Below are 16,342 nucleotides of genomic sequence, written 5' to 3'. Positions count from 1 at the left end.
TGCCACAAGAAAATTTAAAATTCTATTTACAGTATTGTCTACTTGCAAATTTAATTATGAAAGTAGGCGTATTTTAATTTCTGACAGAACAAATCGCTTTAGCTTTGGTCGATAATACCGGGCTCATAAATTTTGTTTATTGTTTCTTCACGTAAATAAACAAATCCAGGTGACACTACTTTCATTCATATCTTTACTTTGAGAAATAATTTAAAACGTTTAATTTAGCTTAAATTTAATGATATTTTAATATGGAAGAATTTAAAAAGCCTTGTTTACCGATTGTTCCTGTTAAAGTGGACAAACCCGAAGTACCTTCTGAGAAACCTAAGGACATTTCGGAAAAATGTGAGGAAAGTAGTGCAGTCCCAATAAAACCACAAATCCCAACCCAATTGTGTCCTTACAAAATACCGCATTGGTCAGATAGACCTAGTGATGAAAATAACTATAGTTTTGAAGTTTTAAAGTCTGGGCAAATCATAGACGAAGTAAAACAACTACAAAATAAAGCATACTGGACTTTTGGTAGATTGCCGGAAAATGATATTATGATGGCACATCCTACTATATCTAGATTCCACGCAATTTTACAATATAGGCCAAAACTAGCAGACAATTTAAACACAGAAAGAGAGAATGAAGTTGATTCCGAAAAGTCCAATGAAGTTAAAAGTCCTCCGGAGGGTTGGTATATATATGACTTAGGTAGCACCCACGGTACCTTTTTGAATAAACAGAGAATACCTGTTAAAGTTTATATTCGAGTAAGGGTTGGCCATATGCTACGCTTAGGAGCTAGTACTAGATCATACATTTTGCAAGGACCCTTTGAAGACGAAGAGCCTGCGTCAGAATTATCTATTACTGAGCTTAAAGCTAAACGACAACAAGATCTGGAACAAGCTGCTTTAGAGAAGAAACGTTTAACTGACGAAGCTATTGAGAGGGCCAAAAGTGAAGGATGCAGTTGGGGCATGGGAGAAGATGCTGACGAAGAAACCGATTTAACGCACAATCCCTTCGCCAGCTCAAACAATGAAGAACTTTTTTTGGATGACCCCAAAAAAACTTTACGTGGTTACTTCGAAAGAGAAGGTTTAGAATTAGTGTACAAATGTGACGAAATGTCAGCTGGTTCATTTGTATGTCGTGTCGAATTGCCTATTGACGATGCTAATGGTCGTCCTATAGTAGCTGAGGTTGTACACAAGGGCAAAAAGAAAGATTGCGTTTTACAATGCGCTTTGGAGGCTTGTCGTCATTTAGATCGCCATGGTGTCTTGAGACAAGCAAATCAAGAGCCATTAAAGAGAAAACAAAAGACACAAGATTCAGGTTCAGATGACGATGAGTTTTGGGATCGTACTGGTGATGTCGCTAGAAAGAAGCAAAGAAAGGCAAATGCTAACAACAGTGTTACTTTAACCTATGAAGATTTGGTAAGCATCAATAATATTTTACAAATGTTCCACATATTAACAGACGTATTGGAAATGAATAACTGCATGCTAACGAACGAGTAAGTTTGCATAAAAGAAAGTTAGCCACTCTTTTGTTAGCATATTAAATTGCTATTGCAATAAAATTCAAAACTAAATTGACCAAATTTTCAAAAACATTTTAATACTCTAAATCAATTTTAATCCTTTCTTTAATTTAAGTATTAATTAATAGTAATTTTCAAACGACTTCGTAAATATACAATATTTTTTTAGCTTAAACAAGAAAACGACATCGATGAACAAGTAAACCAAATTGAATTCAAAATAAATGAATATCACGAACAACAACAACTGTTGAAGGCACAGACATTGGTAGAAGGAGAGGACTTGGACGCATTTATGGAAAATTTGCATGGAAAAGAAATGAAATTGGACAAAACGGAAATTCGTAAACTAAGAGTAAGTAATATAATTATTTCATTCTCTATCAGTTAATAATTTATTAATATTTCAGCTTGAAGAACAACGCTTAAAATCTGAAAAACAAAGAATACAAAGGCTTATTAAAATTGCAAAACCAATCGATTTGCCTTTTAGTAAACAAACGACAGATATAACTCAATCTCAAGAACAAGGCCAGACCAATGTTAAAAAACATTTACCAATGATTGGTAAACGTAATCAATTCAGTAAATTTAAAATTGTAAAAGTTGAAGCAACGACTACATCTAAAGTATCAAAACCTGCAACATTTTTCGACTCTGATGAGGAGGATATAGAAGAGAATGAAAAACGGGTTGAGAAAAAATGTAAAGAAAGTTACCATAGCGAAGAAATTGTATTGAATAAAGACACCATAAATGAAAGTAAGGAAATCACAGTAGAAAAGGTTGCAAACGCTGAAAAGGTAAAAGAAAAATCCGCAAATACACCAGATAGTGAAAGTCAACCAAATAAAACTTTAAAAACAATTGATGATGATAAATGTGATGAAATTAATGAGAAAAACCTAGAAGTTTCTCAGGATTTATCGGGAACTATAGACAACAACCCCACAGATACTGGTAGTAGTAAAAAACGTCGTCACCGCATACGTCAGCGAGGTAAACGTCAAGAAGTTGATATGGATGACGATGTAGAATATGAATCCTCTGATAAATATGCCAAATGGGTACCTCCAGAAAATCAAACTGGTGATGGTTTTACCGATTTAAATAAAAAGTTTGGTTATTAATTAATGAGTTTTGAGTAAAAATGCAAATATATAACAAATATGACTGCTAAATAAATATCATGTTTTTTGTTTATAATTGTAGTATTATTTTATCTTTAATTAATATAAAAAATCAATTTTGTAGATATTCAAAAAACAATGATAGAAAATTTTAATTAAAATTCAAATTACCAAACTAAAATCAACGAGTCTTGGCCATGTTTTTACTTATCCAAATGTAAATTTATTTCAATCAGCAATAAACGAATTTTAGCACAAAGTTTATATTCTTAACAAGTTGTATATAAAATTAAATACTTTCACTTCTTACGTTCATATTTGAATTCATATACTGCAGGTGCATCTTTGGTAGCACGCTTCTTTCTTTTAGGTTTCAACAGGCGAGGCTGCTGTAGAGCTCGCTTGATTTCTAATTTTTGTTGAACCACCGACAACTCTTTTTCACGTTCAATACGTTTAGTGAGTTCTTGGTAAGCTTGTTGTTTTAACAAATTAGCCTTCTTGATTTCCTGAAAAAAAAATTTCGTACTATAAAAAAATTATTTTTAAAACAAAGGTTTACATACTTCAGGCCTTAATTCAGGAATATGAAATTTTTCCAAATCTTTTAGTCTTGGTCTATTAGTTTTTCTGTCCAACATGCTGGGGTGAGTTTCTAAACGTTCAGCTAAATCTAAATCATTTAATACTTTGCCCTTAAGCACACCCTCTTCATCGGATGAAGCATCGTCGTTATATTTGTCGTCGAAAAACAAGTGTTTATTTGGCACTGTATTAGCAAAGTCTATCATATGAAGCTGTGACTGCAAGCGTTTTATTTTCTTAGCTTCCATAGTACGCTTCATGCCAACGTACTTTAGATCTTGTGTCTCCATCAATGCCAATTGTTCCTTAGTATGTTCATCTTTTTCCTCATCTTCATGATGTTCTCCATCGTGCAATTTAGAACGTATCATATGATGATAGAATTCATCAGGATTTCTGTTAATCGCCCGTTTATGCAAGATTTGCAAGGTTTTGGCTTTACGTTCAGCATCGCGGGCTCTTTTGCGATAATCTTTCTTCTTTTCCAATAAACCTAAATGTTCCCGCGATTCTGGTTGATGTCTCTCCCTATGAACTTTCTGGTTGCTTTTGGAAGCTTTCTTCCAAGAAGACATGTTGATTTAATTTATTTCTATTTTCAATAAATTCAAAGAAATCGTGCACTAAAAAGTAGAATAAACAATAAACAAATCATTTTAAAGCACATGTGTATCGAGATATTTGTGTTGCCAGATCGGTCAAGCTCGACCATCTAATACCCTACACCAAGGCGAATCTATAGATTGCCTTGGAGTTTATATGGTAGCTATGGTCAATTGTGGTCAGTTGGATTGGAGAAATTTTTTGAAAAAACTACTATTTCGGGTGGACATTTGTATGTTGTCGTACAAATGTCCTCCTAAAAAATTACTATTTCGGGAGGACATTTCTATGTTGGCTACCTGTTTTAAACAATCCACAAGGCTTTCAGAAAAATATAAATCAACAAAAAAAATATGTTTGAATAGAATAGTAGATTTAAATAATATTTTAATTTTTATAAATTTATTAATATACAATATTGTCGTCCGTAAATTCCTTAATTCAATATCATATTTGTCGTAGTACAAATATTGTTAATTATATAAACAAATTACTTTTTACTATTAATGACAAACATCGAATATATAAAATTTTAAACATAATGGCGTTTTATGTTATTTATATGTTTGTGAAACTATTGAATATATTCTCCACAGATTAATACATATATGAATCAAATGACAGTTTTCAAAAAAAATTATCGAACCGTATAGTTATTTTGACGTTCTACATTTTTCAATGGTTAATACGCCTTGGGTTAAGGCAGGGCACACTTGGAAAGGTGACTGCGATGAAACAGCTGATTATTTTTTTTATTCAGTTTGAATTGTCAATTCACATGTGGTTGTTGTGGCGAAAAATACAACAAACCCAAAAGCAAAAACAACAACAGGCAACTTTGACAGTTCACCTACTTTTTAACAAAAACAAAGTACCTGTGATATATATGTCCCTCTTTCCAAAGCACAGCCATTTTAACATTTTCTTCTGTTTGTTTTCTATTGCCATATTACTGAAACCTGATGATTCATATCTGTGTAATCTTTCTTCTTCTTCTTCTTTGACACATGAACTGTGTAATCTTTGAAGATATTTTTTAATGTATGTAAATGAGCAACACTGTTATTAATCATGTGGCAACGTTTATTTTAGAAGAATACGAACAAGAAGAAGAAATAAAAACAAATCAAAATACACGTGCATTTGTTACTTCACTAGTGTTTAATATTGCAGTGTTTTTCTTTCGATACATATATTTTTTCGTATTATAATTTAATTATAAAATTATTTCAATATGGTTAAAAAGAAGATTGACAATCGTATCAGAGTTATGATCGAAAATGGTGTAAAATTAGGACATCGTACAATGTTTATAATAATTGGTGACAAGGCCAGGGATCAAGTACCCATTCTTTATGACATTCTAACGAAATCGACCGTTAAAGCTCGTCCAAGTGTTTTATGGTGTTATAAGAACAAAGATGAAGCCATATCCAAGTAAGTTATACACATTTGATATGGAAACAATATTAGCATTAACCACATGTGTTATAATTCTTTCAGTCACGGTAAGAAGCGTGCAAAGAAAATAGCTGCCGGAAAGATTGACATCAATGATGCAGATCTTTTCGATACTTTCCGAGTCTCTACCACCATACATGGTCGTTATTATTCTGAAACTCATGCCATATTGGGTAGAACTTATGGAGTTTGTGTTTTGCAAGATTTTGAAGCCCTCACACCCAATCTTTTGGCTCGTACTGTGGAAACAGTTGAGGGAGGTGGTCTCATTGTATTGCTTCTTAAAACGTTATCGTCTCTTAAACAATTATTTACGATGAGTATGGATGTACATAAACGCTTCCGTACCGAATCCCATCAAACTGTTACTTGTCGTTTCAATGAAAGGCTTATACTTTCTTTGGCCGATTGTAAGAGATGTCTTGTTGTAAATGATGACTTAACCGTACTGCCATTAAGTTCAAAAACCATTAATGTTGATCCAGTAAATGTAAGTACAATTTTGTTTTTAATTTTTTGTCTATTTCTGGTAAATATTTAGTTTTTATTTTTAGCCCGCTGAAATCCATAAATCGGAAAATAACGAGTTTCTGATTGATCTTAAAGAAAGTCTAAGAGATACTCCCCCTGCTGGCCCTCTGGTGAACCTTTGTAAAACATATGACCAGGCAAAGGCAGTGGCTCAATTTATTGAAGCTCTTGCTGAAAAACAATTAAAGTAGGTATATTCAATATACTAAAACAATTACACGAACTGTTTGTTAACAGCGAAAATAAGAACATTTTAATAAATATACCTATTAAAATTTCGGAAATATATTTTTTAAAGACCAATGCTTCATATTTACAGAACAAATCAATATTTATTTTTTTTTAAATAAATTTCACTTTTCAGACCACCCACATCATTGACTGCTGCTCGAGGTCGTGGTAAATCTGCCGCCATGGGTCTTTCAATTGCTGCAGCCGTTGCTTTCGGTTACGTTAATATTTATGTAACTTCTCCCCATCCTGAGAATTTAATAACATTATTCGAATTTGTATTAAAAGGGTTTGATGCTTTGGAATATCAAGAGCATACAGATTATACAATAATACGTTCTACAAATCCGGATTACAAAAAAGCTATTATACGCATTAACATCACACGCTCAAATCGACAAACAATACAATATATTGCACCAAATGATACGCATCTGTTGAATGCTGCTGATTTACTACTAATTGATGAAGCTGCTGCTATACCGCTGCCATTGGTTAAGAAAATGATGGGTCCATATTTGATTTTTATGGCTTCGACCATAAACGGTTATGAGGGTACAGGAAGATCGTTAAGTTTAAAACTGATATCACAATTGCAAAAGGAAAATAATGCACCTCCACCGGTAGGTTTATTTTACAACAATAAACATAAAATTATGTTGTAGTAAAACATTGTTTTCTTTTATATGTGTAGATTAAACTCGACGAGTCCATACGTTATACAGAGGGGGATGATATTGAAAGCTGGTTGATAAATCTCTTATGTTTGGATGCCACAACCACAGTACCAAACATTAGCTCTGGTTGTCCCACTCCGGATGCTTGTGAACTATATTACGTAGATCGAGATGCTCTATTCTCTTACCACAAGGCAGCCGAATCATTTTTGCATCGTTTAGTATCGATTTATGTCGCATCTCATTATAAGAATAGTCCCAATGATTTGCAAATGATGAGTGATGCTCCGGCTCACCACTTGTTTTGTTTGTTGGGACCCATTCAAAGAAAAGATCAATTGCCTGAGATATTGGTGGTAGTGCAGGTGGCTTTAGAAGGTGAAATATCCTCACAAACAATAACAGATTCGTTGGGTAGAGGCAAAAAAGCAAGTGGTGATTTAATACCTTGGAATGTATCTGAACAATATGGTGATAAAGAATTTCCCAAATTGGCTGGTGTAAGAATTGTGCGCATTGCTACACATCCCAACTACCAAAGGGTAAGTAATTAAATTCCCAAAAAGATATTAAATATTTACCAAAATGTTATGTTTTATCTTTCTAGATGGGTTATGGTAAAAGAGCCATCAAATTGTTGAGAGACTATTATGCTGGCAAATGTACGGACTTAAACGAACACATCAATGATGATGAAAATGGCATTGAAGAGATAGAAGAAGAACAATTGGGTTTGTTAAAAGAACAAATACGTCCTAAACGTAAAATTCCCACATTATTAAAACGTTTGAATGAAAGATTGCCTGAACATATCGACTATTTGGGTACTTCCTATGGTTTGACTCAAGAATTATTAAAATTCTGGAAAAACATGGGCTTCGTGCCAGTATATTTAAGCCAGAAAGCAAATGATTTAACTGGTGAACATTCCTGCATAATGTTACATACGTTAGACAAATCTGGTCTGAATCAAAAAGTCAATGCTGAATGGCTGAGTCTTTACTACAATGACTTCAGAAGACGTATTATCAAATTACTAAGTAAAGCATTTAGAGAATTCCCCACAAGTCTGTCTCTATCTTTGTTAGACAATAAATGTGTTAAAACTGCAATGGCTGAACTAAATAAAGAGACACTAGACGTCTACTTTTTGCCACACGATTTACAACGCCTCGAATCTTATTCGCGCAATCAAATTGAATTCCGTTTAATTTTGGATTTAACCAATGACATAAGTTATTTATATTTCCAAGGTAAAATTAGTGATCTACAAATTGATGCTTTACAAAAAGCTATACTTCTGGCAATTGGTGTGCAAGGTAAAACTGTAGATGGCATAGCGGCTGAATTAAATATGCCAGGAAATCAAATATTGGCCAAATTTTATGACATAATAAAAAAATCATCGAAATATTTCTCCAATGTTGTCGAAGGCCATATCGAAAGCACCATGGTTAGTGAAACAAAACTAAAGAGAGGTGAAGACTTCGAACCCATTTCATTGTCACTCAACGATGAGCTGGAAGAGACGGCCAAACAAATAACTAAAAAGCAAAAGGACGAGCTTAAACGTCTTAAAATGGAAAGTCTAAAAGAGTTTGCCATTAAGGGCAGTGAGGAGGATTGGTCAAAGGCTTTATCGGGAAAAGAGAGCAAATCCAAGTTGATATCAGTTAAAAGGTGAATTACTTTACTTCCATTTAATTGTTCATTAATATATTTATATTAAATTTAATTAAAATTTTTAGTGGTATTAAACGTTTGGATGAACCATTGGATTCTCAAACATCTGAAGGCAGTAAAGAACCCAAAAAGAAAAAAATGAAATTTGGCAAAAAATCATTAAATAAATCTGTTATTTAGGATTAGACATGTGTAATGTATTATTTTTGAATACAAAAAAAAAGAAATGTTTATTAAATGTAAAATTAGTTTTTAATTATGAACTAAATAATATTAATAAATACAAATTTTAATACATTTTATTTTACTCTGAGAAATTATTTTATGTTATTTTTTAAATTTGGCTCCAGAATTTGCATATGTTAAATAATAATTTTACCCAACAAAATTATCGACATAAAAAGTTTAAGTTTTTTTATTTTATTTATAACTAGCTGACACGACAGACGTCCTGTCCAAATTAAAAAAATGCTTCTTTTCGATTTGTGAATTTGTGAGAAGCGGTTTGAATGAGAAAACTATTTTTGTTCTGATATATGAGTGATCACAGATCGAGCTCCTTTTCTTGATTAAAAGCTTAATGGATAATTTATTGTGAGTTTTTATATAAAAAAATTGATTTTTGGCCAGCGATATGAGTGATCACAGATCGAGCCCTTTTCTTGATTAAACGCTTATTGGCCAAGTTATTAGCGAATTTAGATATTTTGAGTTTTTATATAAAAAATAGATTTATGTTGAGAAATATGACTGATCACAGATCGAGCTTCTTTTCTTGATTAAACGCTTATTGGCCAAGTTATTAGCGAATTTGGTTATTTTAAGTTTTTATATAAAAAATTGAGAAATATGAGTGATCACAGATCGAGCTCTTTTTCTTGATTAAACGCTTATTGGCCAAGTTATTAGCGAATTTAGATATTTTGAGTTTTTATATAACAAATAGATTTTTGTTGAGAAATATGTCTGATCACAGATCGAGCTTCTTTTCTTGATTAAACGCTTATTGGCCAAGTTATTAGCGAATTTAGATATTTTGAGTTTTTATATAAAAAATAGATTTATGTTGAGAAATATGACTGATCACAGATCGAGCTTCTTTTCTTGATTAAACGCTTATTGGCCAAGTTATTAGCAACTTTAGATATTTTATGTTTTTATATAAAAAAAAAGATTTTTGTTGAGAAATATGAGTGATCACAGATCGAGCTCCTTTTCTTGATTAAACGCTTAATGAATAATTTATTGTGAGTTTTTATATAAAAAAAATTGATTTTTGGCCAGCGATATGAGTGGTAATAGATCGAGCCCTTTTCTTGATTAAACGCTTATTGGCCAAGTTATTAGCGAATTTAGATATTTTAAGTTTTTATATAAAAAATGTATTTTTGTTGAGAAATATGAGTGATCACAGATCGAGCTTCTTTTCTTGATTAAACGCTTATTGGCCAAGTTAATAGCGAATTTAGATATTTTAAGTTTTTATATAAAAAATCTATTTTTGTTGAGAAATATGAGTGATCACAGATCGAGCTTCTTTTCTTGATTAAACGCTTATTGGCCAAGTTAATAGCGAATTTAGATATTTTAAGTTTTTATATAAAAAATCGATTTTTGTTGAGAAATATGAGTGATCACAGATCGAGCTTCTTTTCTTGATTAAACGCTTATTGGCTAACTAATTAGCGAATTTAGTAATTTGAAGTTTTTATATAAAAATACATTTTTTTTGGGAAATATGAGTGATCACAGATCGAGCTTCTTTTCTTGATTAAACGCTTATTGGCTAACTAATTAGCGAATTTAGTAATTTGAAGTTTTTATATAAAAATACATTTTTTTTGGGAAATATGAGTGATCACAGATCGAGCTCCTTTTCTTGATTAAACGCTTATTGGCCAAGTTATTAGCGAATTTAGATATTTTAAGTTTTTATATAAAAAATCGATTTTTGTTGAGAAATATGAGTGATCACAGATCGAGCTTCTTTTCTTGATTAAACGCTTATTGGCTAACTAATTAGCGAATTTAGTAATTTGAAGTTTTTATATAAAAATAGATTTTTTTTGGGAAATATGAGTGACCACAGATCGAGCTCCTTTTCTTGATTAAACGCTTATTGGCCAAGTTATTAGCGAATTTAGATATTTTAAGTTTTTATATAAAAAAAAGATTTTTGTTGAGAAATATGAGTGATCACAGATCGAGCTCCTTTTCCTGATTTAACGCTTATTGGCCAAGTTAATAGCGAATTTAGATATTTTAAGTTTTTATATAAAAAATGGATTTTTTTTGGAAAATATGAGTGATCACAGATCGAGCTCCTTGTCTTGATTAAACGCTTATTGGCCAAGTTATTAGCGAATTTAGATATTTTAAGTTTTTATATAAAAAATCGATTTTTGTTGAGAAATATGAGTGATCACAGATCGAGCTTCTTTTCTTGATTAAACGCTTATTGGCTAACTAATTAGCGAATTTAGTAATTTGAAGTTTTTATATAAAAATAGATTTTTTTTGGGAAATATGAGTGATCACAGATCGAGCTCCTTTTCTTGATTAAACGCTTATTGGCCAAGTTATTAGCGAATTTAAATATTTTGAGTTTTTATATAAAAAATCGATTTTTGTTGAGAAATATGGGTGAACATTGATCGAGCGCCTTTTCTTGATTAAACGCTTATTGGCCAAGTAATTAGCCAATTTAGATATTTTTAGTTTTTATATAAAAAAACGATTTTTGTTCTGAAATATGAGTGAACACACATCGAGGTACTTTTCTTGATTAAACGCTTATTGGCCAAGTTATTGGCGAATTTAGATATTTTGAGTTTTTATATAAAAAATCGATTTTTGGTCAGATATATGAGTGATCACAGATTGAGCTCCTTTTCACAGATCGAGTTCCATTTCAGATCGAGCTCGCTTATTGGCCAATTTATTAGCGGATTTAGAACGTAAACAACACTGATACTTTTAATTATTTATTAGCGAATCTATTTATTTTGAGTTTTTATATAAAAAAATCGATTTTTGGTCAAAAATATGAGTGATCACAGCTCGAGCTCCTTTTCTTGATTAAACGCTTATTGGCCAAGTTATTAGCGAATTTAGATATTTTGAGTTTTTATATAAAAAAATCGATTTTTTGTCAGAAATATGAGTGATCACAGATCGATTTCTTTTTCTTGGTTTATTGGCCAAGTTATTAGCGAATTTAGATATTTTGAGTTTTTATATAAAAAATCGATTTTTGGTCAGAAATATGATTGATCACAGATCGATCTCCTTTTCTTGATTAAACGCTTATTGGCCAAGTTATTAACGAATTTGGATATTGTGAGTTTTTATATAAAAAATCGATTTTGGGTCAGAAATATTAGTTATCGCAGATCGATCTCCTTTTCTTTATTAAACGCTTATTGTCCAAGTAATTAGCGAATTTAGTTATTTTTAGTTTTTATATAAAAAACGATTTTTGTTCTGAAATATGATTTTAAACGCTTATTGGCCAAGTTATCGGCGTATTTAGATATTTTGAGTTTATATATAGAAAATCGATTTTTGGTCAGAAATATCAGGCCTGTCCACATTTTATTCCGAATGGTTTCAATTCCGTAGTTTTTATTCCGATCGATTTCGTTTTAGGTTCTGATTCCGTGTAATTTATTAATTCCAAAAATATTTCATAATTCTGTATTTCTGATTTGGTCAGAAATATGAGTGATCGAATTTAGATATTGTGAGTTTTTATACAAATAACTCAATTTTTGGCAAGAAATATTTCCGATTTTAGATAAAACGAAAAAAAGTGAGCGTGGTCAATTTTTCATTTCGTAAAAACCTATGTTGGACTAGGACCAACAATTAAAAAAAATTCTAAATCGTTCCGGCCGTTCTCAACTGATGCAATTACCAACGAAAGACATTTGATTTTTATTTATGTAGAAGATGATTGAAATATAATGAAAGACATTCTGTTTTTTAGCAACAGTTAACAACAACAAAATACATACACTGATATATAAACAAGTGTATAAGCATATAAACCCAAAAAATCAATTTTGATTTGTGTCACTTTTGAACTGCCCCATGATTTTTCTCGTAGAAGGAGTAATAATAAACACTTTAGTCGTGTAATGTTTGTTGCCTTTCCTAGTAAGAATCCGCAATAAAATGTTCAAAATTTCAGCTCATTCGGATCATACTTGGATTATTGGAGATATTTTTAAAAAATGTGAGACCCGAGATGGCGTGTAATTTTGTTAATTAAGCGTAAAGCGCTCTATTTACAACTTTTGTATCTTTGGTGACCCACACTGAAATTTTCCGGCAAAAATTTTCGTAGAATATTTTAATGCTTAAATGTCCTTTTTGAAAGGACTTTTTTGGATTTTCTCTCCTAAAGAGAGGTGATAGAGGGCTAAGATCTTTCACAAAAATTATCCCCATAAAATTCCACAATATAACTCTGACAATAAGAATTCACTCAGACATTAACTTACAAAATTTTTCAGTTAGTATAATGCTCCCTTCGATCAAAAAAATAAAACTTTTACCCAATATAAAAAAGAAATTCAGACCAGCTGTTTATAAGTTTATTCCACAAAAATGATCTACTCAACATGCCGTTTCAGAATTATAGGGTCGCTATTCTGTTCCAATCAAAAAGTCTCAATTTGTTGGACAGTGTAATTAAAACAAGTATTATATATTTAGTAGGGTATTCAATTAATCGGGTTCCTGGTTTAATCGGTTAATCGAGCAAATAATTAATCGGGGTTTAGATTTAATCGGTTAATTTTAAATTATTCGATTAACCGAATAATTTGTATTTTAATTTTATATTGAAAGGAAAAACACGAATTTTGTGTACTTTTATAAGCATTTTGTTAATAAAAAAACAAAAACATGAAAACCAAACAAAATATAACAATTCAATAAAACAATAAATAGGAAATATTCTGAAAAAAACTTTTAAAAAAAGAATATAATTCAAATGCTTTCCTTTGAAACGATTTTTTTTACTTTTTAATAAAACTTGACTTGACAAAACTGTCTCACTGATTGTATAAATCGAAAGTAAGGCATGATAAAGAATATCCAATTTCTCAGTTATGTTTTAAGTTTTCTCTAAGCATATAAAATCCTCCATCATTCCATTGGAGTTCTTTTTGGATTTTTTTAGATTTTGAATACTTTATTAGTTACGTCAAGTTCTGATAAAAGACTCGTTTCAGTAATGTCTTCAGTTTCGTCTAATACCATGTCGCCCTCGGACTCATTAGGACAAAGTTCATCATAGAAACATTCTAGAAAAAAGGTCATTTCCAAATTCCTTAGTTTCAGTTTTCGTACAATACTTCAAAAAAACTATTGCTAGAAGGAAATGTTCGAGTTCAGAAATAAAATTTGTGTGTTTTAAACTATATTTCTATATAAAGTGAAAAAAAAAGAAATTTCGGTTAATCGGTTAATCGACACAAATTAATCGGTTTATTTGTTATTTGAAAATCGTCAATTTTAAATTATTCGAACAGTTAACCGACCAAAATTAATCGGTTAATCGATTGAATACCCTAATATTTAGTAACAAATTTATATTCAATAACATTTGACTGAGATAATAATTTTGAAATTTGTATAAAATAAAATGGACTTAGCACTTTTGCATATTTATAATTATTTAATATTAACCACATATACATATGTCGGTTAACCGGTTTTCTAAAAAGGCCAATTTTTCTTAAAAAGTCGGTTTTTTATAAACACAAAAACTAAGAAAAAAGTCCGGTATTAATTATATTAATTTAATTTTTTATAAAATCCATTCACATTTTTTTATTTTACTACTATGGGGGTAGCGAATATAAATGTTGTAGCTCATTTGTACCTTACAAATAATTAAACAATTCATAATCGGTAAGTTGTATTTACTAGGGTATTCAATCGATTAACCGATTAATTTTGGACGGTTAACTGTTCGAATAATTTAGAATTGCCGATTTTCAAATAACAAATAAACTGATTAATTTGTGTCGATTAACCGATTAACCGAAATTCCTTTTTTTGGACTTTAAAAAATTGTTTTGTATTTATTTTTCCCTTTAAATTCAAATACAAATTTCAAATTAAAATTAGATATTTTTTGAACATCCAATAAACATGATTAGTGAGTATGTATTACAACTGACATATTTAATTTACATGCCTTTGAAACTTTGTTTGTATTTACATGTATAGACGAAACTTTTTTTGAAATGAGTCTTTTATCATAACTAAACGAAACTATTAAATTAATGAAAATCTAAAACAATCCGAAAAGGAATATTCTTTATCATGCTTTTGATTTCTCCAACATATACAATCAGCGAAAGAGTTTTTTTCCAAAAAAGTTTTATTAAATCTAAAGAAAAAAATCGTTTAAATTATATTCTTTTTATAAAAAAATTATTTCAGAAGATCTCACTAAAACCCTAAACGAACTCATTTGCTCATATGCTCATTTGCTGCAACAACGTCATAATTCAAAAAAGTCGTTTCGAGAAAAACGTCTTTGAATGTTTTATGACATTTTACTATTTCTTAAATAAATTTTCAACAATTCATGCGATTTCAGAAATATAAATATACTTATCAAATATACGAGAAAACATGAATTTTAATTTTGATGTTAACAACAAAAAAACACTCTCACACAAAAAATAATTGACTTTTTTGAAAACTGATAAAACTATATGAAAGGTTATATTACTCAGTTCAAAAAACATGGATTTTGAGTTATGACTAGGGTATTCAATTAATCGGGTTTCTGATTTAATCGGTTAATCGAGCAAATAATTAATCGAGGTTTAGATTTAATCGGTTAAATTTAAATTATTCGATTAACCGAATAATTTCCATTTTAATTTTAATTTTGAAAAGAAAAACAAGAATTTTGTGTATTTATATAAGCATTTTGTTAATAAAAAGAACAATAACATAAAAAACGAACAAAACATAACATTTCAACAAAACAATAAATAAACATGTGAGTTTTTTTAGGATTTTAGGGAGATATTCTGAAATAATCTTTTAAAAAAAGAAAGTAATTTAAATGATTTTTTTAGTTTTAATAAAACTTGATCTGACTGATTGTAGATGTTGGAGAAATCGAAAGTAAGGCATGATAAAGAATATTCAATTTCTCAGTTATTTTTTTAGTTTTTTCTAATCATATAAAATCTTCCATCATACCATGGATTTTTTTAGATTTTAAATACTTTAATACTTTCTTTAAGTTGTGGTAAAAGACTCGTTTCAGTAATGTCTTCAGTTTCGTCTATTACCATATCGTCCTCCGACTCATTAGGACAAAAATCATCATAGAACATTCTAGAAATAAGGGTAATTTCCAAATTCCTTAGTCAGTTTTCGTACTATACTTAAAAAAACTATTGCTAGAAGGGAATGTTTACGAGTTAAGAAATAAAATTTGTGTGTTTAAAACTATATTTCTATATAAAGTGCAAAAAAGAATACATTTCGGTTAATCGGTTAATCGACACAAATTAATCGGTTTATTCGTTATTTGAAAATCGTCAATTTTGAATTATTCGAACAGTTAACCGTCCAAAATTAATCGGTTAACCGATTAACGGTTAATCGATTGAATACCCTAGTTATGACGTTGTTGCAGCAAATATGCGATACGTTTACAAAAATGATCTCAAATACCTTATTTGCTGTTTTTTATGTTTTTGTACACAAAATTCGTTGTTGTATTTTCAATTTAAAATTAAAATAGAAATTATTCGGTTAATCGAATAATTTTAAATTAACCGATTATTAACCGAATAAATCCAAACCCGATTAATTGAATATCCTAGTAATTACGACCCCGATTGTGTATT

The 16,342-nt window shown here is 30.3% G+C and overlaps 3 protein-coding genes across 4 annotated transcripts; 2 read left to right on the top strand and 1 right to left on the bottom strand.

Annotated features, from left to right (window-relative positions):
• Window positions 1-73: 73 nt before the first annotated feature.
• Window positions 74-2,955, top strand: LOC135963686 (kanadaptin). Of its 2 annotated transcripts, XM_065515637.1 has the most exons (4): window positions 74-169; window positions 229-1,442; window positions 1,719-1,904; window positions 1,960-2,955. In XM_065515637.1, the coding sequence occupies exons 2-4, from the start codon at window positions 252-254 to the stop codon at window positions 2,677-2,679; spliced, it is 2,097 nt and encodes a 698-aa protein (XP_065371709.1). In that variant the 5' UTR covers window positions 74-169; window positions 229-251; the 3' UTR covers window positions 2,680-2,955. The 2 variants fall into 2 exon arrangements, with proteins under 2 accessions (XP_065371709.1, XP_065371710.1); XM_065515638.1 differs by lacking the exon at window positions 74-169 and having other exon boundaries at window positions 205-1,442.
• LOC135963687 (probable U3 small nucleolar RNA-associated protein 11) lies at window positions 2,880-3,874 on the bottom strand. Its single transcript, XM_065515639.1, has 2 exons — window positions 3,246-3,874; window positions 2,880-3,188 (listed from the first exon to the last, which is right to left on the bottom strand). The coding sequence occupies exons 1-2, from the start codon at window positions 3,837-3,839 to the stop codon at window positions 2,979-2,981; spliced, it is 804 nt and encodes a 267-aa protein (XP_065371711.1). The 5' UTR covers window positions 3,840-3,874; the 3' UTR covers window positions 2,880-2,978.
• Window positions 3,875-5,033: 1,159 nt separating this feature from the next.
• Window positions 5,034-8,677, top strand: l(1)G0020 (RNA cytidine acetyltransferase l(1)G0020). Its single transcript, XM_065515636.1, has 7 exons — window positions 5,034-5,304; window positions 5,371-5,818; window positions 5,883-6,046; window positions 6,224-6,713; window positions 6,785-7,309; window positions 7,375-8,447; window positions 8,516-8,677. The coding sequence occupies exons 1-7, from the start codon at window positions 5,102-5,104 to the stop codon at window positions 8,628-8,630; spliced, it is 3,018 nt and encodes a 1,005-aa protein (XP_065371708.1). The 5' UTR covers window positions 5,034-5,101; the 3' UTR covers window positions 8,631-8,677.
• The last annotated feature ends 7,665 nt before the right edge of the window (window positions 8,678-16,342 follow it).

This window comes from Calliphora vicina, chromosome 1 (genome assembly GCF_958450345.1).
Source record: "Calliphora vicina chromosome 1, idCalVici1.1, whole genome shotgun sequence".
Taxonomy (NCBI): Eukaryota; Metazoa; Arthropoda; class Insecta; order Diptera; family Calliphoridae; genus Calliphora; species Calliphora vicina.
This window is presented reverse-complemented; position numbering and strand designations above follow the sequence as displayed.

Bases quoted from the DNA above. Each gene is read 5' to 3' on its own strand.
- LOC135963686 (XM_065515637.1), top strand. From the start codon at position 252: ATGGAAGAATTTAAAAAGCCTTGTTTACCGATTGTTCCTGTTAAAGTG. The intron at 1,443-1,718 runs GTAAGCATCAAT...ATATTTTTTTAG, and splicing joins CTTTAACCTATGAAGATTTG to CTTAAACAAGAAAACGACAT. The intron at 1,905-1,959 runs GTAAGTAATATA...TTAATATTTCAG, and splicing joins CGGAAATTCGTAAACTAAGA to CTTGAAGAACAACGCTTAAA.
- LOC135963687 (XM_065515639.1), bottom strand. From the start codon at position 3,839: ATGTCTTCTTGGAAGAAAGCTTCCAAAAGCAACCAGAAAGTTCATAGG. The intron at 3,189-3,245 runs GTATGTAAACCT...TTTTTTTTTCAG, and splicing joins TTCCTGAATTAAGGCCTGAA to GAAATCAAGAAGGCTAATTT.